This window comes from Bubalus bubalis, chromosome X (genome assembly GCF_019923935.1).
Source record: "Bubalus bubalis isolate 160015118507 breed Murrah chromosome X, NDDB_SH_1, whole genome shotgun sequence".
NCBI classification, from domain to species: Eukaryota; Metazoa; Chordata; class Mammalia; order Artiodactyla; family Bovidae; genus Bubalus; species Bubalus bubalis.
Window position 1 is genome coordinate 52,005,249 of NC_059181.1, and position 26,675 is coordinate 52,031,923.

The following is a 26,675-nucleotide window of genomic DNA, read 5'->3' on the forward strand; positions in this document are numbered from 1 at the left end:
GAGGAGCAAAGACATATGAAGATCATAGATGAGACCATGGCCCAGCTACAAGACCTGAAGAACCAGCACCTGGCCAAGAAGTCAGAGGTGAATGACAAGAACCACGAGATGGAGGAGATTCGTAAGAAACTGGGGGGCGCCAACAAGTGAGTGGGTTCAGGTCTGGGCTTGGGGGAAGTATGTATTATGGGCAGCTTGCTGGATTTGGATCTCACCTATCTCCCTGAATCTTCTTAGGGAAATGACCCATTTACAGAAGGAAGTGACAGCCATTGAGACCAAGCTTGAACAGAAGCGCAGTGACCGCCACAACCTGCTACAGGCCTGCAAGATGCAGGACATCAAGTTGCCACTGTCTAAGGGCACCATGGATGATATCAGTCAGGAAGAGGTGAGTATCATGGCTGGTGGTGGGTGTGGGCTGTGAACAACATAACCAGAGATGGAGGATTAAGGTGGCCAGGGAGGGCAGGTGAGAGAGAGAAGGATGGTGGGTGAGGGTGGTGAGTGACAAAAGGAGGGATGCAGAGGAGATGAGGCAGGGTGAGGCTGTGAAGACAGGTAAGGTGAAAGGTAATAGCCTTGATGTGAGAGGGCAGTTTTGGGGGTAGGGTGTATGTCAGTAGGTGGAGTGGGAGGTAAGCCAGGAGAAGAGGAAATCATTCATGAACTCAGGGACCTAAGCTAAGATAGTTCCAGCAGATTATGGATATTAGTTGTTGTTCAGTCACTCAGTCATGTCCAACTCTTTGCAACCCTATGGACTGCAGCATGCCAGGCTTCACTGTCCTTCACTGTCTCCCAGAGTTTGCTCAAATTCATGTCTATTGAGTTGGTGATGCTATCTAACCATCTCATCCCAAGAGCAAAGGAAGATGGAAGCTGAGGGTCCTGAGGGATGGTAACTTAGCTACAGTGAGAGAGGCTGGTCGGGAGAGGGTTGGGTAAGGGACAGCAGCAACGCAAAGGTGATGAAGCATAGTTATGGAAAAGGGACAGACACAAGCCAATAGAAGAGCCAAGGCATTTTATCCACTGGAAGTGAGGCTTGATAGCAAGAGGGCAGGACTGTTAACTGAGAGGAGGTCTGCAGATATCTTGTCTTTGACCTGAACATGTATCTCAGTCCCACATGTGTTTCTCCCTCCTTTCTTCCCAAATAGCATTTCCATTTAATTCAGCAAAATCTTCTGAACACTGGCAGTGTGCCAGGCATCATGGTAGCACATGATATAACTACTTCTAATCCTAAGCACAGCCTTGCCATGCAGGCATGGTCCCATGTTACAGATGAGGGTTTGTGTGTTTCAATGAGGATTTGAGCAACAGCATGTCTTGCCCAGGGTCACACCATTAGTCAGTGGTAGAGCCCAATTTTGAACTCAGGGCTTTCTGCCATCAAAGCTGCTCTTCCTTCTACCACAAGTGCTTTCTATCAAGGTGCTTCTCAAAGGCATCAAAGGCTGCCAAGAAGCCCCCCTCTAGAGGAGTACTCTTATGGCCAGTCAGCTGCATTTGACTCTCCCTCTCACTATTGCAGGGTAGCTCCCAAGGGGAGGATTCAGTGAGTGGCTCCCAACGGACTTCCAATATCTATGCACGAGAGGCCCTCATTGAGATTGACTACGGTGACCTGTGTGAAGATCTGAAGGTGAGGTTCAGCCTCGGGGGGTGGGGTCATCTTCCCAGCTGTCCAGAGAGAGGGTCAGCCCATCTGGGGGCCCTGTGGAGACAGACCATGTCTGGAAAGAAGGGCAAACTGGCAAGGGGGTGGAGTTGTGATCTAGGTTCTCCCCTCATATGCACACACAGACACAGGCACATCTTCTACCCCCAACTCCCAGCTGCCCCCGTCGCTGCCTGTTACCAGTCTTCCCCTTCCACCTGTGTACACATCTCAGCCTAGATACATGGAGAACAAGCTCCTGTACAGTGAACAGATAAACTTTGGGGGTTCCTCAGGGCTCTGTCCCAGGCATCCTTTCCTTATGTGGGGTTCTCATCCTTCATATTTCCTCTCCCAGGACTTCAGCTGCTATCTCTATGCTAGGTCCCACAGGTACCTCAAACCCCAGCCTTCCTCCCCAAATCTGCCTCTTCAGTGTCCTTGACTCTCTCTCATTTTGCATATTGAATGAATTAGCAAGCCCTGTCGATTCTACCTTCCAAATGTCTACTGAATTCTACTTTTCTCTGTTTGTACTGTAATCTAGTGCAGGCTGCTTTCACCTCTCACATGGACTACTACAGGAGCCCCCTGAATAGTTTCTGATGCTTTCCAAGCTATCATTATAGCCAGGGGAACTTGATATTTTAAAAAAGCTTTTTATTATGGAAACTTTCAAACAGATATGGAAGTAGAGAGAATGATATAATGAACCCCAGGTACCAGTCATTCAGCTTTAATAATTAGCAGCATATGGTCAGTCCTGTTTTTTATACCCTTCCCCCTCCTAATTGGCAAATTTAAAATCAAATTCTAGGTATTTCATTCATAGTTACCTCAGTATTTATCTCTGGCAGGATTCTTTTTTTTTAATGTAGCCACAATATCATACCAAAAAATTAGCACTGACTCTGCAATGTCACCTAATAGTCAATAAATGTTTAGATTTCCATGAATGTCCCATAAGTATCTTTAAAAAAAATGTTTGTTGTTTTAAATCAGAATTCAAGTGAGGTCCATGTGTTAAAATTGGTCTCTTATGGTCTATAACATTTTCTTATCCCTTTTTATTTTTTTCTTCCTCTTTATGATAGAAAGTGGGTCATTCAGTTCAGTTCAGTCGCTCAGTCGTGTCCGACTCTTTGCGACCCCATGAACCACACCACGTCAGGCCTCCCTGTCCATCACCAACTGCTGGAGTCTACCCAGACCCATGTCCATTGAGTTGGTAATGCCATCCAACCATCTCATCCTCTGTCATCCCCTTCTCCTGCCCTCAATCTTTCCCAGCATCAGGGTCTTTTCCAATGAGTCAGCTCTTTGCATCAGGTGGCCAAAGTACTGGAGTTTCAGCTTCAACATCAGTCCTACCAATGAACACCCAGGACTGATCTCCGTTAGGATGGACTGGTTGGATCTCCTTGCAGTCCAAGGGACTCTTAAGAGTCTTCTCCAACACCACAGTTCAAAAGCATCAATTCTTCGGCGCTCAGCTTTCTTTATAGTCCAACTCTCACATCCATACATGACTACCGGAAAAACCATAGCCTTGACTAGACGGACCTTTGTGGACAAAGTAATGTCTCTGCTTTTGAATATGCTGTCTAGGTTGGTCATAACTTTCCTTCCAAGGAGTAAGCGTCTTTTAATTTCATGGCTGCAATCACCATCTGCAGTGATTTTGGAGCCCAAAAAAACAAAGTGGGTTATTGGTCTTGTACAATTTTCTATACTCTGAATTTGACTGATTGTGTCCCATGGTGTTATTTATCATGTTCTTCCATCCCTGTGTTTCCTATAAACTGATTGGTAAATCTATGGTTTGATTGGATTCAGGTTTATTTTTTATTTTTGGCAAGAATATATCATAGGTGGTGCTGTGTACTTGTAAACTTCCTTTTGCATCACATCAGTAGACACTGAATATCAGTTCTGTCTTTGTAGTGATAAAATTTGATGAATACACAACATTACCTATGAAATACTAAGATTTTATATCCACCAATTATATGAAACACTGATGCCAGAGGAACATGTTAAATAAAGCACAGGGATACAGTTAGCTAAATCCAGACTGGAAAACTCAAAAGGACAAAAGACCTGGTCTCTTCCATAAATAAATGGGAAGAAAGAAATAAACAGAAAGGGAGAACTTTTATAGACTTATGAAACAAATCAACCAGTTAAAATTTGTCGCCCTCCCTTGAATCCATTGCAAAGAAAAGAGAGGCAGGGGAATTTATAGATTAAATGAGAATTAAGAGACATACAACCAAGTGTAATGTGGGCACGTTATTTGGAACCTGCTTTGAAAAACCTGTAAAAAAAATTTTTATGTAGCATCATCGGGATGATTTGAACACTGTCCAGATAGTTTATGATGGATGTTCAGGAATTGCTGTTAATATTTCTAGGTGATAATGGTATTGTGGTAAAAACATTCTTAGTTTTACAACAGTGGTTCTCAATGGGTGGGGTAGATTTTGCCTCCCCAGGGGACATTTGGTAATGTCTGGAGATACTCTTTTCACACCCACTTGTCAGAACTAGAACAGAGGTTACTACAGTATCCAGTGGATAGACACCAGGGATGCTGCTAAACATCCTACAGTACACAGGGGACACTACCCACAACAACAAATCATCTGGCCCCAAATATTAGTGCTGAGATTCAGAGTCCCTGTTTTATAAATACATACTGAAATTATTTATGGATGAAATGTCTGAGATTTGCTTGAAAATAATTGAATATAGAAAGGAATTGGGTGTAGATGGCAGTGTATTGGCCATGAGTTGATAATTATTGAAGCTGATAATAGGTACGTGAGGGTTCATTTTATCATTATCTGCATTTTTGTGAATGTTTCAAGATTTACATAATGTAAAGTTAAAAAAGAAAAACAATCATGATCACCAGGTTAAGGTGTTGTTAGCCCCATCAATTTTCCAAGGGAATTTTATCAAGTTCCCTATCAGCCTTTCCCAGCAGGTTTTAGCAGTCATTAACAAATGATCATTGCCTATATCTATTAAGGGCTGCAAAATGGTAATGTTCTGATTTTTTTCATTCCTCCTATGTTTATTAATTGGATTTCTAAAAAGAACTTTCTCACATCAACTGTTTAGTTCCTTTGAAATATAGTTAGTACAGAAAAGGTAGAATAAATACTTAATTCCTTGCCTTTATTTCTCAGCTTTTAGAGTTGGTTGCCCTTATAACCTTTAAAGGTAATCAGTAAGATTTATAATTTATATTTTTTATGAATTTAAGTGCTTAAATGTATTTTGATATTTTTCAGTCTATTTGGAGTCATTTTTCTTTCTGATACTCGTATTATCCCATTCTTGGCCATTGGGAGCCACTTCACGTTGATTTTCGCTGTTCTTATTTTTAGATTTTTATGACAGAAAACTTCACATGCATAAGTCAAATAGTACAGCGCTGCCTCATGGCCATCACCAGTTTCAGCGGTTATCAGCTCATGGCCAAACTTGTTTCATGTGCACCCCACACACGCCGTCCTCTCCGCCTCCCCACCCCCAGGATATTTAAAAGTAAATTCTGGACACCATGTCATTTCATTTGTATTGTAAATATTTCAGAATGTGTCTCTGTAAGAGAAAATTCTTTGAAATATTTAGAATTATCATACCAAAAACCCAATAGCTTAACATTGGAGTTATATATTATTATATAATTCCTTAATATTAATATTATGATCAGTATTCACATTTCCCATATTGTTATACACACACACACACTCTTTGCTTGTTTGAATTGAGAGTCAAATAAAATGAAAGAAACAGATAATTGATTTAGTGATTGGTTGATGTCTCATTTAATCTAAAAGTTCCTCCTATTTTTATTTTTCTCTACTATATTTATTGTTGTTGAAGAAATTTGCTTATTTTTCCTGAAGGATTTTCTACGTTCTATACTGTTGATTATGTCCTGTGGTTTTTAAAATATTGCCCCAGAACAAAGCAAAAAAATGAGTTCTGCTAGACGCTGTAGTTCCTGTAAGTGGGTAGTTAGATGTTGATCAGTGCTGTTAAATACAGATAGAGTATGAATCACATGTGTAACTTTTAAAAAGTGAAATTAATTTTAATACTATATTTTGTTTAACCTAGTATATCCAAAAGAATTAACATTTCAGTGGTAAACATTATAAAATTTATTGATGAGATATTTGACCAGCTCTCTGTACTGAGTTTTCAAAATTCATTATCTGTTTTACACTTCTAGCATATCTCCATTTGCATTCTAAATTTTCTTCAAAAATACTTGATCTGTATTTAGATATCCTAAAATTTACAATTGACAACGGAGAACCACATACCCAAGTTGTTCCAAATATACTTAGCAGTTTCGTAGTAACTGAATTATCAGTTTTTAAATTTAAATTATCTAACATTCAGTAAAATTAAAACTCACTAGCTGCATTTTTCATGCTCAGTAGTGATGTGTGGCTTATGGCCAGTATATTGGACAGCTCAAATCTAGAGGTTTGATTCGATTCAAGTTTTGGGGTTTATTTGGTCAAGACTGCTTCAAATGAGGTCGTTACTTCCATCAAGAGGTTTATAACATCTGGTCAGTGGCTCTTTTTGTGTAGCTTGCAGCCATGATGATTATTGCCTAGACCCATTATATAATTTGTCGAGGGTTGCAAAATGGTCATCTTATTCTATCATTTCTTTATTAGCTAGAACACTGTAAAGAGATTTTCTCTCATCAAATATTTGGTTACCCTGGGGTATTTTGTATAGGAAAGGCAGGATATATGTGCTGGATTCTTTCTCTTTATCAGTTTATAATGAGTTGGTTCTTTGGCATTCTCAAGATATGGCCACTGAGTTGTTTTCATGTTGTTATGAACTTTTAGATTTAAACATTTGACGTGTTGCACTCTTATGATTATTATCCTTCTTGTTGCATGAAGTTGTTGGCATCGTTGGCCCATGGGGACTCATTCAAATTGGCTTCTGTATAATTTTGACACAACTCTTGTACTCTTTGATATCTTCCTTGATTTCTGGTGTGTCCATCCAGGCTCATCCTTTACATTTTCCACCCCAGATATGGAATTAGCCATTTCTCTGAAAAGCTCTGACTTCTTTTTCTCAGTTCAATTCAGTTCAGTTGCTCAGTCTTGTCCAACTGTTTACGACCCAATGGACTGCAGCTTGCCAGGCCTCCCTGTCCATTGCCAACTTCCAGAGTTTACTCAAACTCATGTCCATTGAGTCAGTGATGCCATCCAACCATCACATCCTCTGTCGTCCCCTTCTCCTCCTGCCTTCAGTCTTTCCCAGCATCAGGGTCTTTGCCAATGAGTCAGTTCTTCCCATCAGGTGGCCAAAGTATTGGAGTTTCAGCTTCAACATCAGTCCTTCCAATGAATATTCAGGACTGATTTCCTTTACGGTGGACTGGTTGGATCTCCTTGCAGTCCAAGAAACTCTCAAGAGTCTTCTCCAACACCATAGTCCAAAAGCATCAATTCTTTGGCACTCAGCTTTCTTTATAGTCCAACTCTCACATCCATACATGACTACTGGAAAAACCATAGCCTTGACTAGATGGACCTTTGTTGGCAAAGTAATGTCTCTGCTTTTTAACATGCTATCTAGGACTTCCCTGGTGGCTCAGATGGTAGAGCGTCTGTCTATAATGTGGGAGACCTGGGTTCGATCCCTGGGTCAGGAAGATCCCCTAAAGAAGGAAATGGCAGCCCACTCCAGTACTCTTGCCTGGAAAATCCCATGGGCGGAGGAGCCTGGTGGGCTACAGTCCATGGGGTCGCAAAGAGTCGAACATGACTGAGCGACTCCACTTTCTTTCTAGGTTAGTCATAACTTTCCTTCCAAGGAGCAAGCATCTTTTAATTTCATGGCTGCAGTCACCATCTGCAGTGATTTTGGAGCCCAGAAAAATAAAAGTCAGCCACTGCTTCCACTGTTTCTCCATCTATTTGCCATGAAGTGATGGGACTGGATGCTATATCTGTTCCTCCTAACCTTGTATTTCCTATAAATTGGAAGTGTGAACTGTTTTAGAGGCTTGAAATGTTTGGGTTAAGTAATTTTTTGGCAAGAACATTTCACTGCATATCATCCCCCAGCCCCATCCCTGCCGCTGGCTGTGCTGAGTGATTTGCAGAATCTTAGTTCCCTGACCAGGGATTGAACCTGGGCCATGCCAATGAAAGTGCTGAGTCCTAATCACTAGACCGCCAGGAAATTCCCTAGTGTACTTTATATTGCAGGAGGCACGTGTCAGTGTCCTACTATGCATGATGCTAAGTTTGAGCCTCAGTTAAGGTATCTATTGCCAGATTTCTCAATACTAAGCATACACTTTTACCATTGTAAGTAATAAGGAATCTTTAGGGTGACTTTTTGGCATCTTGTGAATATCTTGTTCCCCTAATATTTCTTTTTTAACCCAGTGGCTTTCACATTTGGATTCAACTTAATTTTGTTTTATAATTATGTAAATTCTTCATTTGATTCTAAAACCAGAAGTATAATACAAAGTATGTGAAGAGAAGTTTAGTTTCTTTTCTTGTCTAATTTCACCTCCCTCTATGTGTGACCATTTCAGTTTTTGGATTAGCATTTTGTTGTTGTATGTTTAAAATACAAACATACTTATATGCAAATATATTCACATTCTCTCTCTTAGATAAAAGATAGCATTCTGTTGTGTACCTTTCATATTTCTACTGAATCCATGAATCACTCCATAGCATTATATATAGAGAGGGATGTTCAAAAAGGCTTTTTTTTTTTTTTTTTTCCAAAAACGTGTGTGTGTGTGTGTGTGTGTGTGTATCCTTCCTGTGCTTGAAGTCATTCAGTGGCACCCTCACCTAAGATAAAGCCCAAATTTCTTACAAGGCATAAAAGACACTTTTATCATTGAGCTTCTTCATGTGCCTTCAACCTTGCCTCTGTCTAGTGCACGTGCACGCACGCACACACACACACACACACACAACAGTTGCTACTGTTGCCATGTTGAATTGCCCTTTATTTGGCACTTTTTTTTTTTTTCCCCTGCACCACTTGGTTTGTAGAATCTTAATTCCCTGATCAGGTATTGAACCCAGACTCCAGCAATGAAAACACCAAATCCTAACCACTGGACCACCAGGGAATTTCCATTTGGCTTTTGAAGTTCATTAAAGTTGGTTATTCTTTTGAATTGCTTTGATTTCCTTGAATGAACCATGGATAAACCCTGGTTTTGCATGTGATATCTGCATAGAAGACTATTCCTCTCTCCATTCTCACCATTCATCCTATAGGCCTGAGCTTAAAAATATTCCTGAAAGCCTTCCCTAGCCCGTACCTGAGTAAGTGCACTTGTGTGCTGACCCATCACCATCTGTTTATCATTGTTTGGGTATTCACTGTATGAGATTGTTTACTTATATACATTCCTCTGTTATTCCATGAGCTCTATGAGTACAGGAGCCCAGGCTCATGGGATATGAGGGGCCAGAGCCTGGTGTTGGAAGGCATTTAGTAATATTTATTGACTAAAAGTGACAGAAAGGCACAAGCCCAGATATGCATTGCGGTATCCATAAGACTTAAAACCAAGTTCAAGTGGAATTTGCTCAGGTGTAGTGATCTGAGCAGAAAATATGCATTGTCTTATTCATTGTACAGCTGTAAATGAAGTCCAGACCACCCTGTGTGGGAGCCTATAGGTCACTCTGACATGGTGCTCGCTCATGACCTTGGCTGAGAGCCAGAGAGGGACACCATCAGCTGAGAGATGGAGAGGCTGACAGGGCCTGGGGGAAGGGCTTTATTATTGTTGTTCAGATGCTCAGCTGTGTCCGACTCCTTTATGTCCCCATGGATTGCAGCACGCCAGGCTTCCTTGTCCTTCACCATCTCCCAGAGCTTGTTCAAACTCATGTCCAGTGAGTCAGTGATGCCATCTTGTCCTGTGTCATCCCCTTCTCCTCCTGTCTTCTATTTTTCCCAGCATCAGGATTTTTTCCAATAAGTCAGCTCTTCACATTAGGTGGCCAAAGTATTGGAGCCTCAGCTTCAGCATCAGTCTTTCCAGTGAATGTTCAGAGTTGATTTTCTTTAGCATTGACTGGTTTGATCTCCTTGCAGTCCAAAGGGGAAGGACTAGAGATGAGAAAAGTGACGTGAGCCTGTAATTTCTAGGGACAGTGGGAAATGGTTACTTTGGTCAGGATCTGATGAGAGGAGCAGGGTTGGGAAAAAGAACCTGCCTTCTGCATGGGAGCAGGCCCCTGCTGGATCAGGTGTCTCTGTAGGGGCCTGGCCCTTCTTAATGCTGCTGGGCCTGGGCTTTGCAGGATGCCCAGGCTGAGGAGGAGATCAAGCAGGAGATGAACACGCTGCAGCAGAAGCTGAATGAGCAGCAGAGTGTGCTCCAGCGTATTGCTGCCCCCAACATGAAGGCCATGGAAAAGCTGGAAAGTGTCCGAGACAAGTTCCAAGAGACCTCAGACGGTAAGAGTTTCTTCTTTTCCTCAGGCCTAAGATGAAGGCCGGAGAAGGCAATGGCACCCCACTCCAGTACTCTTGCCTGGAAAATCCCAAGGACAGAGGAGCCTGGTAGGCTGCAGTCCATGGAGTTGCTAAGAGTTGGACACGACTGAGCGACTTCACTTTCACTTTTCACTTTCATGCATTGGAGAAGGAAATGGCAACCCACTCCAGTGTTCTTGCCTGGAGAATCCCAGGGACAGGGGAGCCTGGTGGGCCGCCATCTATGGGTCGCACAGAGTTGGACACAACTAAAGCGACTTAGCAGCAGCAGCAAGATGAAGGCAGGAGTCTGGAGGTATGGCAGGGGCCTATTGTACATACCAACAGCTCCTGTTTTTACATGCTTACTCAAAACTCCCAAGAGCCCTAAGTAGTAGGGAATTATCACATCTGCTTTAGAGTAGAGAACTGCTGAGGTTTAGAGAATGAATGACCTGCCTAAGGTCACACAGCATGTGACCAGCCCACTGGACACAGGTGATTGTGGAATTGTCTTCTTGGGCCCCTCCCCAGGCATTCCTCCCTGTGGGATGTTCCTGCTTTGTGTATTGTTACTTGTTTTTGCCAGAGCATGGATCTCAGCCCTGGCAGAGCCTGGGTACTGAGGGGTCACCTGTCTTTTCCTTGTGGTAGAATTTGAGGCAGCCCGAAAGCGAGCCAAGAAGGCCAAGCAGGCATTTGAACAGATCAAGAAGGAACGCTTTGACCGCTTCAATGCCTGTTTTGAATCGGTGGCCACCAACATTGATGAGATCTACAAGGCCCTGTCTCGTAACAGCAGTGCTCAGGTAGGCTGGAGCCCCTTGCCCAAATGACCCCTACCCATCCTCATTTGACCTTCCCTCTAGGCTTCCTGTCCTCATCCCCATCTAGACCTGACCCATCTCCTTTCCCCCTAGGCGTTCCTGGGCCCTGAGAACCCTGAGGAGCCCTACTTGGATGGCATAAACTACAACTGTGTGGCTCCTGGCAAACGCTTCCGACCCATGGACAACTTGTCAGGGGGGGAGAAAACAGTTGCAGCTCTGGCCCTGCTCTTTGCCATCCACAGGTAAGGCTGTGCCCCCTGCAGGGCAGTTGCTGGAGACTGTGCTGAGGCCACTGGAGGCTCTGGGGTCCAACGATATGCATAGATCTACAGAGGTGAAGATGATCTGGTGGACTCTGGATTGCATCTGTTTCCCTACCTGCTGCAGCATATCTGTCCTTGGTTTCCTGGACTTATCTTCCCAATCCACCCTCATCCATTCAGCATGCCCTCCCCTGCATGTATTCAGTCCCACCTCCAAGCTTTTGCTCACATGGTTGCTGGCTCATAAGCCCTTTTCATGCAAATCTAGCTTGTCCGTCACCTACCACCCCTTCACATTGCATTCTCCTCCTCCTGTTCCTCTAGGAAGCCTGCTTCAACTACTGTGGCATACCCTGACCTCCCCTTCCTAAATACCAACAGTACTTGAATCTGACTCCCCCCTACAACTTAGTGCTTGATTGTACAGCATCAGTCAGTGAGCATTTCTTGATGGCTGCTCTTTACCAGACCCTGTTGGGGGATTAGGGACACAGATGAGTCAGACATGGTTTCTGTCCTCAAGGAGCTCATGGTCTAGTGGAAGCCAGATGTGTAAACAGTGAGCTAAATGTTGTAACTGGGTGAGCGTGTGTGCTGTTGGACGCACAGAGGAGAGCCACCAACCCAATCTGGGAGGGTGTGGGTGGCCAAGAAAGGCTTTCAAGGGCAGGTGACACTTGAGCAGGAAATGCAAAGGATAAGTAGAAGTTAGCCAGGGAGACCAGTAGGCATTCCAAGGCAGAGGGTACAACACGCGCAGAGACAGGGAGACATGGTGTGAGTGGGTAGGTGGGGGTCGACCTCCAGGTAGCTTGGTCAGTATGACCAGAGCCTAGGACAGCTTTATCTCCTCAACCAACCTGGACACTCCAGAGAGGACCATGTCTTTTGGTTCTGCGGAATCCTGGAGCGCAGAGATGGATGCAAAGCAGAGATGGATGGATGGATCCTGGAGCACAAGAGAGTTCGGTTGGTGTACTGGCCTTTAGGGACTCAGGCAACATTCACACCTGGGGTTTTTAGTCTCTGAAGAAATGGAAGGGGGTGCTGGCCTGTGTGATGGGCCCTAGGGCTGTCATGCCCTGCCTCTGCTCCCATCAGTATCAGCTTACCTACCGGTTCCCTCCCAGCTACAAGCCAGCCCCTTTCTTCGTCCTGGATGAGATCGATGCTGCCCTGGATAACACCAACATTGGCAAGGTGGGTGCAAGGAAAGTGGGGCCCGGGAAAGAGTTCCCCAAGTTGGGGCTGGGTTTCTGGGAACAACTCCTGAGCGTGCCCTAGCCGTTCCTGCCGCCTGTTCTCTGTGCCCGGGAGGCTGGGCCAAGGGTCATCCACACTGTACTAGTCAGTAGCCTCCTCTCAGCCTCTCTTCCCACAACCCTCCACCCGCTACCCTACCCCCACCCCCCACCTCTGGTTCTGACTGTATAAGCCAGGGAGTGTTAGGGCTTCAGCCCTACTAAATGCTCGGTGGCTCCTCCCACAGGTGGCAAATTACATCAAGGAGCAGTCGACTTGCAACTTCCAGGCCATCGTCATTTCTCTCAAGGAGGAGTTCTACACCAAGGCTGAGAGCCTCATTGGAGTCTACCCTGAGGTAGGGCGGGCCTGGCTCAGGAGCCAGCCCCCACTCCCTGCCTGACTACCCAGGGCAGAAAGGGAAGGCTGCAGTGGAGGGGCACAGGGGGTGGGGGAGCATAGGGACTCAGTTCATGAACAGCTTTGTTGGAGCCCTGTCCTGGAGGCTTACCAGCCCAGCTGGGCAGGGCCATTGGATTTGGGGACAGGTAGAAAGGCAGGGCAGAGGCACCCAGACAGAGAAAAGGACAAAAGTACAGAAATAGGCAGGTAGAGAAGGCACATGGGACTGAGCAAATCTTCTCATACCCAGAGAACCAGAGCCTGGGCTTTGGGCAGGTATGTAGGGAGGAGGGTTTGAAGCTCCCCAGTCCTAGGGCACTAGACCCCTCTTAATTCTCTCCTTACAATTTTATTTTTCTTTTTCTCCCTCCTCCTTCAGCAAGGGGACTGTGTGATCAGCAAAGTCCTGACCTTCGACCTCACCAAGTACCCAGATGCCAACCCCAACCCCAATGAGCAGTAGCAGTAGTTCTGCCCTCCTACCCAGTCTGGATCCTTAAGCTGCCCCTCTCCCAATCTCTGGATATTTGGTTCCCAACTTTCCCCTACTTCCTGTCCCTGTTTGGTATAATCATGGGATTTAGGCACTGCTATCAAGCACGAAGAGGAACAGAGGTGATGTTAGTTCTGGAGCAAAAATTCCTGAGCTTCAGGGAGCATCCTGGCCTCTAGAAGGAGGTGCTGAGCTGAGCTGAACTGAGCTGAACAGGGCCATCTGTCCATCCCCTTTCCTCCCTTCCAGACCTTCTCCCATCATCCATAATCATGGGTCCTTTGGCCCCCCCTTGCATTTTGCTTGTGTGTGGGTATGTATGTGTGTGTATATATGTCCGCATGTGCGTATGTGGGTGTGCTTTCAAAATAATACAAATATTAGAGACCCATTTTAGAAGGAGCCTAGGCTGAATTTGATTCCAAGAGAGCTTAGTATGACAGCACCCCGGAGTTGGGCAGAAGTATTCCGGACCTCATAGGATTCAGGCAGTTACGTGAAACTGCCCTCATTCATGTTTTCATTCATTTTGTGTGTTCATCAGACACATACTGAACACCTGTTTGTCAGACTCTATGCTAGGAATACAGAACTGAGTCAGACATGATCTCTACCCTCCTACTAGGAAGATGCTAGTTCATGAGTTCCCATGGTTAGCTGAATCAGGTATAGGTGCTTTGAATTTGAAAAGAAGACGATCACCTCCAGGCTTTCCGGAGGTCAGTTTTGAGCTGGACCTTAAGTTGGTAGGATTTGGTTGGGTACTAGGAGCAGAGTCTGGGCTCTGAGGACAGTTCTAGTCCCATTTTTTATTACTTTCTAGTTTGACGCTGGGCAAGTCATTTGACCTTTCTGTGCCTCAGTTTCCTCATTTATAAAATGGGGCTAACAGTATTTACCTACCTCATAGGATTTAATGATGTCAAACTCCTCACTGGAGGCCTTATCCTTGCTTAGAGTCCAGTAGATGCCAACACCTCAGAATACAAGTCTTCACATGCCTAACGCCTGAGGGCTTCTGATCCCAATTGTTAAGGACAGAACGAGCCTCCAGATTTGGGAGATGGTGAATGCTCTGGTTATTGGAGAATTCCAGGGCATTGATGGGGTTTACCTGGTAAATGGAGGGCACAAGGAACCCTATAGCTTAAATCACGTATAACTGAGTGCCTAGATCTCAACCTGGGTTGTTAGGAGGTAGGGGAGAGGTAGCCTGGGCCACATCCTGGCTGAATGCGTGCGATGTTCCTTTTGGGAAATAACTGTTAGTTGCAGAGGCAGCTCAGTGTGCTGCCATGAGATCAGTCTTTGCTTCTTCACATATACCATCAGACCATCACCTTGTCCTCATCTGTATACTACATTTTTGTTTTTTAAAGGTTTAGTCAATTGTAATTACCCAAGTAATGAGTGAATTTTCTTAAGAAATTAGATTGTTGCAAATAATAGTAGTCATTCAACTACCATTCTCCCATCCCATCTTAATTGCTATAATGTCTGTTGTACATCCATACTAACTTTAAGACTTTTACATGTGAATTCATTGAATATATTGTGTTTAATGCAGGTGATATATTGACTCATTCTGCAGTTTTCTTTCTTTGCTTAGCTATATTTTTGAGATCTATGCATGTTGCTAAATGTAGAAGCAGTTCATCCTTTGTAATTGTTAGGTAGATTGCCATTATGTGACTCTACCACATTTTATTTACCCATTTCTCATGTGATAGACTGTTTTCTGTTTTTGCTTTTATAGGATGCTAAGCAGGAGCATTTGTGTGTGTGTGAAAACTTACCTAGGGTAGATTCCTAGAAATTGAATTGCAGAGTCATAGGCTATGTATACTTTTGTTTTTAATAGATAATTCCAAATTGTCCTCCCGTACTATTTACCCAGTATTTTTCTTGAGGTTGTCTTAGGTCTAATACTGTAATCTACTTTAGTTTCATCCTAAGTAGCGATAACCGTGAAACAATGGGTTTGATGTGCTAAGTATGTATTTTCTAATACATATTAAAAGGGACAACTATCAAGACAAAATAAATGTATGTGTTCAACCAAAGAAATCACATACCACTTGTGGTGTGTGTGCCATAATTTGGGAAAAGCTGGCATATGTGGAAAAGCACAATTTGGGAGTCACCCTGATTCAAATCCTAGCTGCAGAAACCTGAGCCCGTTAGTTCACCTCCCTGAGTCTCGGTTTCCTCATGAAGGAAAGGAGATAATATACACCTACCTTGCAACCATGTAAGGAAGATGAAATATATCTAAAGCAATTTGGCTAACATCTAGATCATCACAGATTTTTAAAGGTAGTAATTGCTATTCTTCCCACTTTACAGATAAGGAGACTGAGGCCCAGGAAGGTGAAGTAACCCACCTACCAGGTAGCAGTGAAGGTTTGAACCCAGGCCCTCCATCAGTCTTGTGTTTTCTCCATTGTGAGGGTGGTTATCAACCTTGGCTGTTCACTAGAATCACCTGTGAAGCTTTTTCTTTTTTTTTTTTTTTCTGTCTGCACTGTGTGGCTTGCAGGATCTCAGTTCCCCAACCAGGGATTGAACCTGGGCCGTGGTAGTGAAAGACCGGAATCCTGACCATTAGGCCACCAGTGAACTCCCTCTTTTTCCTTTTTAAGAATCAAAGCAATATATACACCAGTTAGAAAATAAAATATTACAGAAGGGCTTATAATGAAAAGCAGCAGTTCCTTGCTGCACTCCCGTGTCCAAAGGATGTGGAGCTCCTTGCTCTGGTCCCACGCCTGGAAATCTAATTCAGTAGGTGTGGATGATAATCTGGGTAACTAATCCCTACCTCATGAGGTAGAAAGCATTACATAAATTGCCTCAGGCTAAGGCCCTGGCACATAGGAACAAAAGTGCTACAAAGGATTTAAATCCTGAGGCTCAGAGAGGTGAGATGACTTGTCTTGAGATCCCAGTGGTTCCTTTGCAGAGCCTAAACTTCAACTAGGATCTCCTCTGTTTGCCCAGTGCTTTTCTTGTGTCACACTGCCTCCTAGCCAGCTGGACCTGAGTGAAATCCCTAGGGCTAGTTGGGGGACACTAGGATGACTCCCTTATGTTCTGGACCTAGTAGCCTTAGTCTGGGGACCCAAACATGAACCAAATCTTTATCCTGTCCTTGAGGAGCTCAGTGTCTAGTTGGGGAGGCAATTCATAAACCAATGTGATCAGCGCTATGACAGGAGCATGGATATAGGAAGGGCATCTAGCTTAGGTAGAGGTTCAGGGAAGACATCCTCTAGTCTAGGAGGTGAAACCTGAGCTGAGTCTCGAAGGACTGGTAGGAATTAGCCAGTTGAGGAGTTGGAAGGGATTTCCAGGTAGTGGGAACAGTACGCACAAGACCTGTGGTCAAGAAACAGCCCACCAGTTCAGAAATACTGAGCCATAAGGTTTCCTGGGCTGGGGAAAAGTAGCAGGAAGTGAAGCTGGAGAGGTAGTCAGGAACCAGATTTGAAGAGAGTCGTAAGAGCCTGGCTATAGAACAGATTTACCTCATAGAACAGTTTGGTTCCCTAACTGGCTGTATACCAGAAACACATGGTGCATCCTGGATGACACCCCCCCCCCCACCACCACCTAAAAATTCAGTTTTCATAACTGGGTGGGGGCCTCAGAATCTGGAGAGCTTATAAATGTGAAGATGAAACTAGGGTGCAGCCAGGTTTGGGAACTGTGGGTTGGAGACAGCAGAGGAGACTGGATAAGAAACAAACCCCTTTCTGGCTGGCCAGTGTGGAAGCAGATTAGGTTAGATGCTCAAGCTTTATGCTCCCTTAGTTTCCCAGTTCAATTCTCAAACTGTTTTATATTTGCCTATTTTATCTCTCCAAATAAGCTATAAGCCCCACAGGGGTGGGTGTGGGACTATCTTGCTACTAGCATACACCCAGCAAAAAGCACAGTGCCTGACCCCAAATAGGCATCCAAAAAATAGTTTTTCAATGAATGAATGCATGTGTGAAGGAGAAAATGGAGACATATTAGTTAGGGAATTTGAAAGTACTAGTCTACTGAAGGGCAAGGGCAGTGGGACCGGATTGGAGATGATAAGGTGTGAGCCATTAAAGGAAGAAATGAAGCAGACTTGGTGACTGATTATTGGATGTGAAGTGTGACTGGGAGGATAGAATGAATGCTGGTTAATAGCCAAGATTCCTACTCTGTCCTAATCATTCTCCTTCATCATCCATCTGAATCAGAATCTCCTTCCAGCCTCCTCAGCAATTATAATTCCTCAAGTTAAGTAAACATTCTCTGTGTGCTGTGTGGTCTCCCCCTCCTCCCCAGCCATTGATTCATTCATTGAGTTCAATAAATCTTGGCTAAGCACCTCCTGTGCCCTTCCAAGGTGGGACTCTTGACTCCCTCTTTCCTACCTCAGATGTTTTTGAGGGCTTCCCCAGATAAGACTTACGTCCCTTATACAGTAACCTAAAGGGAGATACTCAAACATCAGACCTGTAAGGGAACCTACAGACTTCGTCCAGTCCCCTCCTGAGGCTCTCAGTGGGGAAGAAACTTGCCTAGGGCCCCACTACTAGGAAATGTAGGAGCCAGAACTGGAGCCTAAGTTCCCTTTCCACATTGCCCCTAGAGCCTTGATTTCTCCCATTGCAGATCAGAACAGGCAGAACAGGCCAAGGAGAAGGTTGGCCTTTGAGTCACTGGTACTGGACAGGCAAACAAGAAGCTTGCCAGTTACACTGCTCCCTTTTGGAAGCCCTCAGCAGACCTGCCATGCCCACAGTCCCTTTTAAGGGATTAAGCATGAGTTGCCATGCTCTGTACCATGTGACTTCACAATCCTGGCCACAGATGACAAAGTTGGGATAGTATCTTAACTCATGGACAGCCAGTCTCTAAGCTGGACGATGGCCTATTAGGTAGACTGATGTAAGAACTCTATCTCCTAGCCATGGCCTGTATGAGATGGTAAATGTATGAAACAATCAGATCCTTTTTCAGGGAGGCTGAATGTGAGGCATTCAGAAGAAGTGAACAATTAGAATTTAGCAAGGCAGATGTGGTGGATGAGGGATGTCAGAAACTGAATAGCAAAAACAAGGAGAAAGCTGCAAAAACCATGAGGCATGTGAGAATGTGGGGCCACAGGTAGCAGAAGCCATGAAGCAGCAAGACAATGGGCCAAAAGGACACAGAAGCCATGAAGCAATAGGAGCCACGATGTAGCAGTAGCCTAGAGGAACAGAAACCATGAGACAAAACCCTGAATCTGTGAGATCCACGAAGCAGCAGAAGGCTTGAACAGACAAGATCCATGAGGCAGCAGAAGAAATGAGACTGCAAGAGCCCCAAGGTAGCTGCAACTGTGTGGCAGTGAGGCAGCAAGAATCAAAGAGGCAGCAGGATAGACCAGGCAAGCAGAAGTTACAGCACAGAGAAGCCCCCGATTAATTGGAGCTGAAGCCCCAGAAGCCAGGAAGCTGCAGGAGCCAGGAGGCCCAGAAGCTGTGCCCCGAAGGCCACTGGCTGGCATGGAGGGGAGCAGAGAGAAGGTAGTCAGTAGCAGTAGGAGGAGTATAAACACTGCCAGAAAGAAGTTGAGTCACCATTTTGAGAAGCACTAGAGAAGGGAGCAACAGATGCCTGCAGCTGAGGGGGTGACAAGATAAGCCAGGCTCTAGCGCTGCTTTGGATCATAAACCATTTTCAAGTTTCTGTTCTGTGAGGCTGCCTGTGTAGCTGTTTTTGTCTTCCTTATTTCCCTGTGAATGCTTCAATAAATCTCCATCACTAAGCTGAGTGTGTCTGTTCCTTATAATCTAAAAAAGGTTAATACTGTGGTGTGTACTTCAGATGGGTGGAGAATAGGGCAGAAGATCTTACAGGTAGGTTTGAACCAAGACACAGGTGGAAATTCATTCTTCTCTCACACCCTCACTGGCACAGGAACTTTTCATTCACTTATTGGCTTCTTTTTCTCATCCAGTCATTCATTTATTCATTACTTCTAGATAACTCATTCATTCACTTATTATCATTCATGCAATAGTATAAGCATTTGCTCATTTGTTCTTTCCAGTATTCACTTAGTCATCACTTTGCCATCCATTCATTCAGCAAGCATATATTGAGCTCCTGCAGCATGTCAAGCCCTGTGCTTGGTTCTGGAGATAAGATATATTCCCTATACTCCAGGAATTCAGTTTACCTGAGGGCTCAGATAATTAAGCAGATAAGTGCATCCTGTGACAAAAGAACTGACAAGTGTAGATGAGGCAGAGTAGAGAATATGACCATTAGGTGGTTCTTCCTGGGGTGGGGTGGGATGGAGGGAGTTTTCAGGAAAGCCTTAATAGAGAAGGGGGCACTTGAAGGAAGAATTTCTGTTTACCATGTAGAAACGGAGGAAAGAATACTGCCAACAGAAGAACTGCTTAAGAAAGATCTATAGTGTGAAAGCACATGGGTTTTGGGGGGACCAGTGGGAGAAGTGGAAGCCAGGCAATCAAACTTAGCTTTCATTCTATGGGCAATAGGAAACTGAAGAAGGGTTTGAAGCAGAGAAGTGACAGATTGGTATTTTAGGAAGATGACTCTAATAGCTGGTATGAAGGATGGTTGGGGGCATGAAACATTGACATAAATAACATTTGAATAAATAACGTGCATGTGTCATAGAGGGAGAAAGTTCTGCCAGTGGACTAAGGAAGACATTGGAGGAGGTGGAATTTGAGCTAAGCCTTGAACAATAGGGGACATTCCAACTAATGGAGATAAGGAGTAATATTTTTTCCAAGCAAGTATGGCAAGTCTGGGTTAACGAATATTCCACTTTGACTGCAGTAAAGCTACATTTAAGGGAGAGGTAGGAAAGGAGACTCCCAAGGTTTCTCAAAGATTTTTATATTCTGTTACCATTAGGTCTGCCAGGAACAAGGGCATTTGGGGGGAGGGAGTTAAGTGGTGGGCAGGAATGTCCTTTTTCTGTTTTTTAAAAATTAATTTTAAATACATGTTCATTTTAAAATAAAAGTAATGCATACACAGTGTTCAGAAAACAAATCAATAAACCAGTACCAAAAAAGTACTGACACACATGCCCCCATCCCTACTCTACCATCTTGTTATTAGCATCCACTTTTAGTTATTTCTTCTGATTGTTATTTCCATATCTAAATAATATTCCATATGATGTGTCTTTCATGTCCTGCTATGACAGATAAGGATTTAGATAATTTACACCAAGTTCAACTCTTGTCCTTCCTGCTTCTAATATGATTTAGTTTCTCTGTTAAATAACTTTTCTGAGGGGCTTCCCTGTGTGATAGCATAGTGGGTAAAGAATCTGCCTGTAATGCAGGAGACCCTGGTTCGATTCCTGGGTCAGGAAGAGACCCTGGAGAAGGGATAGGCTACCCACTCCAGTGTTCTTGGACTTTCCTTGTGGCTCAGCTGGTAAAGAATCCACCTGCAATGTGGGAGACCTGGGTTTGATCCCTGGGTTGGTAAGATCCACTGGAGAAGGGAACAGCTACCCACTCCAGTATTCTGGCTTGGAGAATTCCATGGGCTGTATAGTCCATGGGGTTGCAAAGAGTTGGACATCTACCATCTTGTTATTAGCATCCAGTTTTAGTTATTTCTTCTGATTGCTTTCCCCACTGCTAAATAATATGCCATATGATGTGTCTTTTATGTCCTGCTATGACAGATGAGGATTTAAATAATTTACACCAAGTTCAACTCTTGTCCTTCCTGTTTTTAATATGATTTAGTTTCTCTAGTAGATAACTTTTCTGAATTTAAGCAACACTGATTCCTTGTTCCATGAGCGAGAGACCATTTTTCTGAACCAGAACTTTGTTAGATGAGAATACCTTTCCTATTTGCCTTCTTCCCCACTGTTCAACCTCTCAACTTCTATCATCTGGTCTTTTATATATCAAAGTTGGTAACATTGAATTCTATTCTGTAATCAGATTAAGGCTTTTTCTGTATGTGGTCTTTAGTTTGATCCTAAAAGTTTAAAAGCAATAAACAATTATTTTTAACATGACTAAATATTCATTGCAGAGCCAATTGATGTACTTTTATAATTTTTTCCTTGTAGCAGTTTTTCATTTTTTTGGAAGTTTCTAATTCTGTTTCTCTTTCACTATTTTACTTTTTCATATATTCCATTTTTTCTTCTCAAAAATCTCTCTTACATTAGGTACATCAAGTCTACCGCCCCCCAAACAAAAAAGACCCTCTTGGAACCCTCCGTCCCTTTCTCAAATCTGGACTAGTTGTTCTCCAGGCCTGATGCATGACTGTCATTTTGGAACTTTCCTTCACAGCTTTCCTTGCTTATATGACTATTTACTGGTGGTTCCCAAGGTTTTTGCTGTGTCTGTTTTTTTCCATTGTTTTGATAGTATACATCCTCAAGTAACTTCTCAGAAGGGTTGTATAGGAGATAGACTTCCTGGATACTGTATTCCATTCTTATACTTGGATATAAAGTTTCATTTCTTATGGGCTTTTTTTGTTTGATTGATTGATTGTGGTTTTGTGGCTGTAGCTTGAGGCATTCGCAGGATATTAGGATATTACTTCCCTGACCAGGGATTGAACGCATGCTCCCTGCAGTGAAAGCACAAGTCTTAACCACTGGATCGCCAGGGATGTCCCCTAAAGTTTGAGATTCAAAGCCATTTTCCCACAGAACTTTGAAGTCTCATTGCTCTTATGTAAATATTAACTCATTTATTTCTTCTGTCTTTCTGGGACCTCAAAGACATGAATGTTAGATTTTTTCCTTATAGTGTCACAGGTCCCTGAGGCTCTGTTCACTTTTTTCTAGTCTATTTTCTCTCTTTTTCCAGATTGGGTAATTTCTGTTGTTCTATATTCCAGTTAACTGATTCTCCTCTGTCCCCTCGTTTTTTGCCATCCATCCATTTTGTTTGGGTTATTGTATTTTTCAGTTCTACAATTTCCATTTGATTCTTCTTTATATTTTCTATTTCTTTACTGACAATTGGTATTTTTTCACTTGTTTTAAGCATATTCCTTATTGTCCATTAAAGCATTTTTATGATGGGGCTCCTTAAAAACCCTTGTCAGATGATTTTTAACATCTCTGTCATCATGGTGTTCAGTCTATTGAGTGTCTTTTCTCATTCAAATTGAGATTTTCTTGATTCTTGGTATGATGAGTGATTTTCAGTTGAAACCTGGGGATTTGGGGTATTGGGTTAAATATGAGGATTACTTAAATATCTTGTTTTAACTTGCCTCTTCAGACACTGTTCCAGCAGTGAAAGAGGAGACACTGACTTGTTACTACAGATGGGCATGGAAGTCCAGTATCCCCACTCAGTGTCTGTACATACCCCAGAGAGAAGGTTTCCTCATTACTCTTAGATGAGGGTGGGAGTTCTGACTCCCCATTCAGCCTTCCCAAACACTACCCCAGTGAGGAGGGGAAGAGTTACTCTTTATAGCCAGCAAAGGTAGAAGTCTAGGCTCCCCACTTGGCCTTTGCTGGTGGGACTACAGTTTTTCCTGTGGTGTTTGGCTGGAGTAGAATGGTTATTATCTAATTACCATCTTATCCAGCACCAAGTCTAGGATATGTGAGGTAAAAAGGAAACCAAAAGAAATCACCACCACGTTGCTCCTCTGCTACTGAGGTCCTCAGCAGGTTTGCCTTCTCTCCACCTCTCAGTCTTATGTTTATATGTAATGTCCCAGGATTTTAGCTGTACTTGGGGAGAGGAATAGGGGAAAGTACTTCTACTCCATTCACTCCCCTCTTTAAATAGTAATTTTTTGAAAACTGTATTTGTGGTATTTTAAAATTTCCTAATTATGTGTTTAAGTTTCTGGATTTGTCATTCATTGCATTGGTCATTGGATAGGCCTCTTCATTTTGAAATTCTTTAATTCTGGAAAATCCTCTTATATTCCTTGATAAAATTCTTTGATACGTTCCTCTTTTCTGTTTTTTTGTTGTTGTTGTTCTCTCCTGGAACTCATTAAAGTGGAATGTTAGACTTTCTGAATTGATCTTTTGTATTTTTATTTGTTCTCTCTACTGCTGCCACACCTCCTACCTCCTTCCTTCTCCCCTTCCTAGTTTTCTCTCTCCCTTTGTTTTTGTTTACTTTCTGGAAGAAGATTTAACTTTATTTTCCAACTCTTCTCTTGCATTTCTTTTCTTCCCTTCTTCTTCCTTCCTTCTTTTCTTTCTCCCTTTCTTCCTTCTTGCATTGGGTCTTTGTTGTCCCACGTGGGCTTCCTCTAGTTGTTGTAAGTGGGTGCTGCTCTCTAGTTGTGATGCACAGGCTTCTCTAGGCACGTGGGTTCAGTAGTGGTTCACCGGCTCTAGAGCACAGGCTTGGCAATTTTGGCGCATAGGCTTGGTTGCCACGCAGCACGTGGAATCTTCCCGGACTAGGGATGGAATCTGTGTCCCCTGAATTGGCAGGCAGATTCTTAACCACTGGACCACCAGGAAAGCCCTGCATTTCTCTTCATTTTGCCAATCACATTTTAAAATTTCCAAATACCGTTCATGTTATCTTTTCTTATAGCATCCTGTACTTGTTTAATGGATGTGCTATTATCTTGAATCTCTCTTGGAGTAATAGAGGTATTTTTATATATCATTGTGTTCTTTGAAATATTTATTTCGTTTGGGATTTGTTTTTTCCCCATTTGCTTATTGTAGTCTCTTTCAATTTGTAATCTTTTCTCAGATCCCTGGTAGTGTATAGTAGTTTGCTCATATTTAAGAACACAGCAATAAAATTGGATTCAAAGCTCTGTGTATGGGGTACAGGGCTAGGTGACTGGTGGCTTACCTTTAGAATGATTGGAAAATAGCTGACTACTATGCTGTGCCAAAACATAAAGATCTTTCTCTGAGCTTGTTCAATTGCCTTAGAAAAGAAATGTCTAGTTTTGCCTAATGGGTAGACACCTGGCTACTGTGAATTGTACACAGAGGGATGGGTTAACAGTTCAATATACAGCTTCACAATTTATCACCCTGTTTTCAGACCAACATCTCACTCGTGTTCTATATCATACCTGGCATTGTTAAGACCCAAAACACTCTAGGCTACTACACAGAAAGATCAACTCCTCCTCAGTGGCATCACCTCCATGTATACTCCAGGCTGTGGCTTCCTCCACCATGCTTCATCAATCATCAATCCTCCATTTTCTTCCTATCTTCCAGACATTTGGAATCTCTTTCGCTGATGGACCTGCTCCTGACGGACATTCTCTTCATCATTGTGTTTTTATACTTTTTTTTTATTCCTTTACTATTATTTTAGCAAGGTTTCAGGTGGGAATGGAGATAAACATGTGGTAAGTCTGCCATGTTGTCCTAGAAATCTACTAGTCTACTTATAACTTTATTTTTTACTTTTCTGATAATAATCTTCATATCTTTAAATAATATACAATTTTTTTCTATTTATCAACTTACCACTTTTAGACATTATCTGTTACTTCCTGCTATTAATACCACCGACTGCCCTCCTCCCATGCCCCCAATGTATAGACATGCCCTTAATTATATGTCCTCTATTTCTTACCTTTGTACCTTTAAATAATAGATTTATATTCCCTCTTTCAATCTCTCAACTTCTCTCATTTATACTTTTATATTAACAAGATTAATAATATTTACATTCTGTTCGATAACCAAAATTAAATCATCCATGCTTTGCTAACAGGTCATTCTAAAGGTTTAAAGTCAATAAAGTGTTTATGTTGTTATGATTATGTAAATGTTGTTCCTAATGCTCCAGTGTCCTAGGATTACATTTCTTTTCTTATACAGTTTTTGTTTTTTCCAGGAGTTTCTAATTGCCTTTCTTTTTTTCTTGCATTGTCTGACTTTATCTCCCTCTTAAGTTGTTCCAAATTCTTAAGGAAAGTATAAAATCATTTGAATCCCCTTTTTCCCCAGATACCTTCCTCCTGGAGCCCTCCGTCTTCCTGCTCCAATTTGGACTGGTTGCTCTGTAGGCCTGCAGCACAGCTGTCATCCTGGGACGTCCCTTCATTACTCTTCTGGGTTGGACCCAATCTTTCCTGGACCTTATATCTTCCTCTTTGTTAGTTTACTCCTTTGTAGTGACCTTTGTAGTTGTTCTCCACCATCCATTCCTCTCCTCCCCCATTGTATTAATAGCTGTGCAATTTGAGTGGAATTGACCCCATTGCCAGCTCTAGGTATAGAACTTTATGATATAAACCAATCTGAGTAATCTCCCACATTATCACAGTGATGATTGGTTCAGAGATGATCCAATCACTGAAGCTTTTTGTTCAGATTTTGAGGGAAGACATAGCTTTTCTTCAGTTGGACATGAACAAAGAAGTATGTAGTCTGATTGCTGTTAGCCATCTTTTGAGCATGTGGAAGGCTTACCTGAGAATGGAGCTGACAAATGGAGAAGGCAGAGCCAAGAGAATTACAGAGAAATGGATCCATATTCCTGATCATACCGGGCCTGAAGTCTTCCCTGCCTATGGACTTGTCAGTTAAGTGAGCCAATAAATTGCATTTATTATTTAAGCCAGTTTGAGTTGGGTTTTATATTGCTTGCACATGAAAGCATTATAACTTATGTTGTTGCTGTCTCCCTTTACAGAAGGAATGTGCATTTTTTGGTTATATGAGGCACCATATTGTGAAAGCATATTTTTAGAGTAAATCTGGGATGAAAGGTATATGTTGGATAACCAAAGGAGTGAACTCTGTTGGCTGCCTAGTATTTAAATCTTCATCCTATTTGGAGGGATTCCTCTTCATGTGAGTCTCAATGAGAGGCAGGCCCCCACTTCCTCTATGGAAACCAAAGGTAGTTAGACTTCCTTTCCTTGCCCACCAGGCGACAAGGACCGAATATTCTAGTCATAGCTTTGAATCCAGTGTGAACAACACAAAGGAGACAGGAATATATAAGATTAACAAGTGGATGACAAATTAGGAGAATATGCTTGCAATATGTAAAACTGACAAAAGATTAATAACTTTCTAGAAAAAGAAGATAGTAAATCCAAGAGGAAAATGGGAAAAGGAAATGAGTAATTAACAGAAGGAAAAACTTGAATTAACACAAGGGAAACTTGAATACATTAAGAGATTTTCAACTCTGCAGATAGAGAAATGAAAATTAAAATAACATTGAGAAATCACTACAAGAATGGCAACATGGAGAAAGTCAGATATCATCAAAGCA

General features: G+C 42.8%; 1 protein-coding gene across 3 annotated transcripts in view; it reads left to right on the forward strand.

The window, feature by feature from the left end:
- SMC1A (structural maintenance of chromosomes 1A) overlaps positions 1–26,008 on the forward strand; it is a 46,842-nt gene extending 20,834 nt beyond the window's left edge. The window contains exons 17-26 of one of the 3 annotated variants that reach the window (XM_025276371.3): positions 1–146; positions 238–391; positions 1,541–1,651; positions 10,021–10,177; positions 10,850–11,004; positions 11,116–11,267; positions 12,419–12,488; positions 12,778–12,888; positions 24,656–24,789; positions 25,397–25,535. In XM_025276371.3, coding sequence (XP_025132156.1) covers positions 1–146; positions 238–391; positions 1,541–1,651; positions 10,021–10,177; positions 10,850–11,004; positions 11,116–11,267; positions 12,419–12,488; positions 12,778–12,888; positions 24,656–24,789; position 25,397 — 1,191 coding nt within the window. In that variant the 3' untranslated portion in view covers positions 25,398–25,535. Of the gene's footprint in view, positions 147–237; positions 392–1,540; positions 1,652–10,020; positions 10,178–10,849; positions 11,005–11,115; positions 11,268–12,418; positions 12,489–12,777; positions 12,889–13,311; positions 19,220–24,655; positions 24,790–25,396 lie in introns of those variants that run through there. The other 2 variants (XM_025276372.3, XM_044937288.2) reach the window with 2 other exon arrangements.
- The last annotated feature ends 667 nt before the right edge of the window (positions 26,009–26,675 follow it).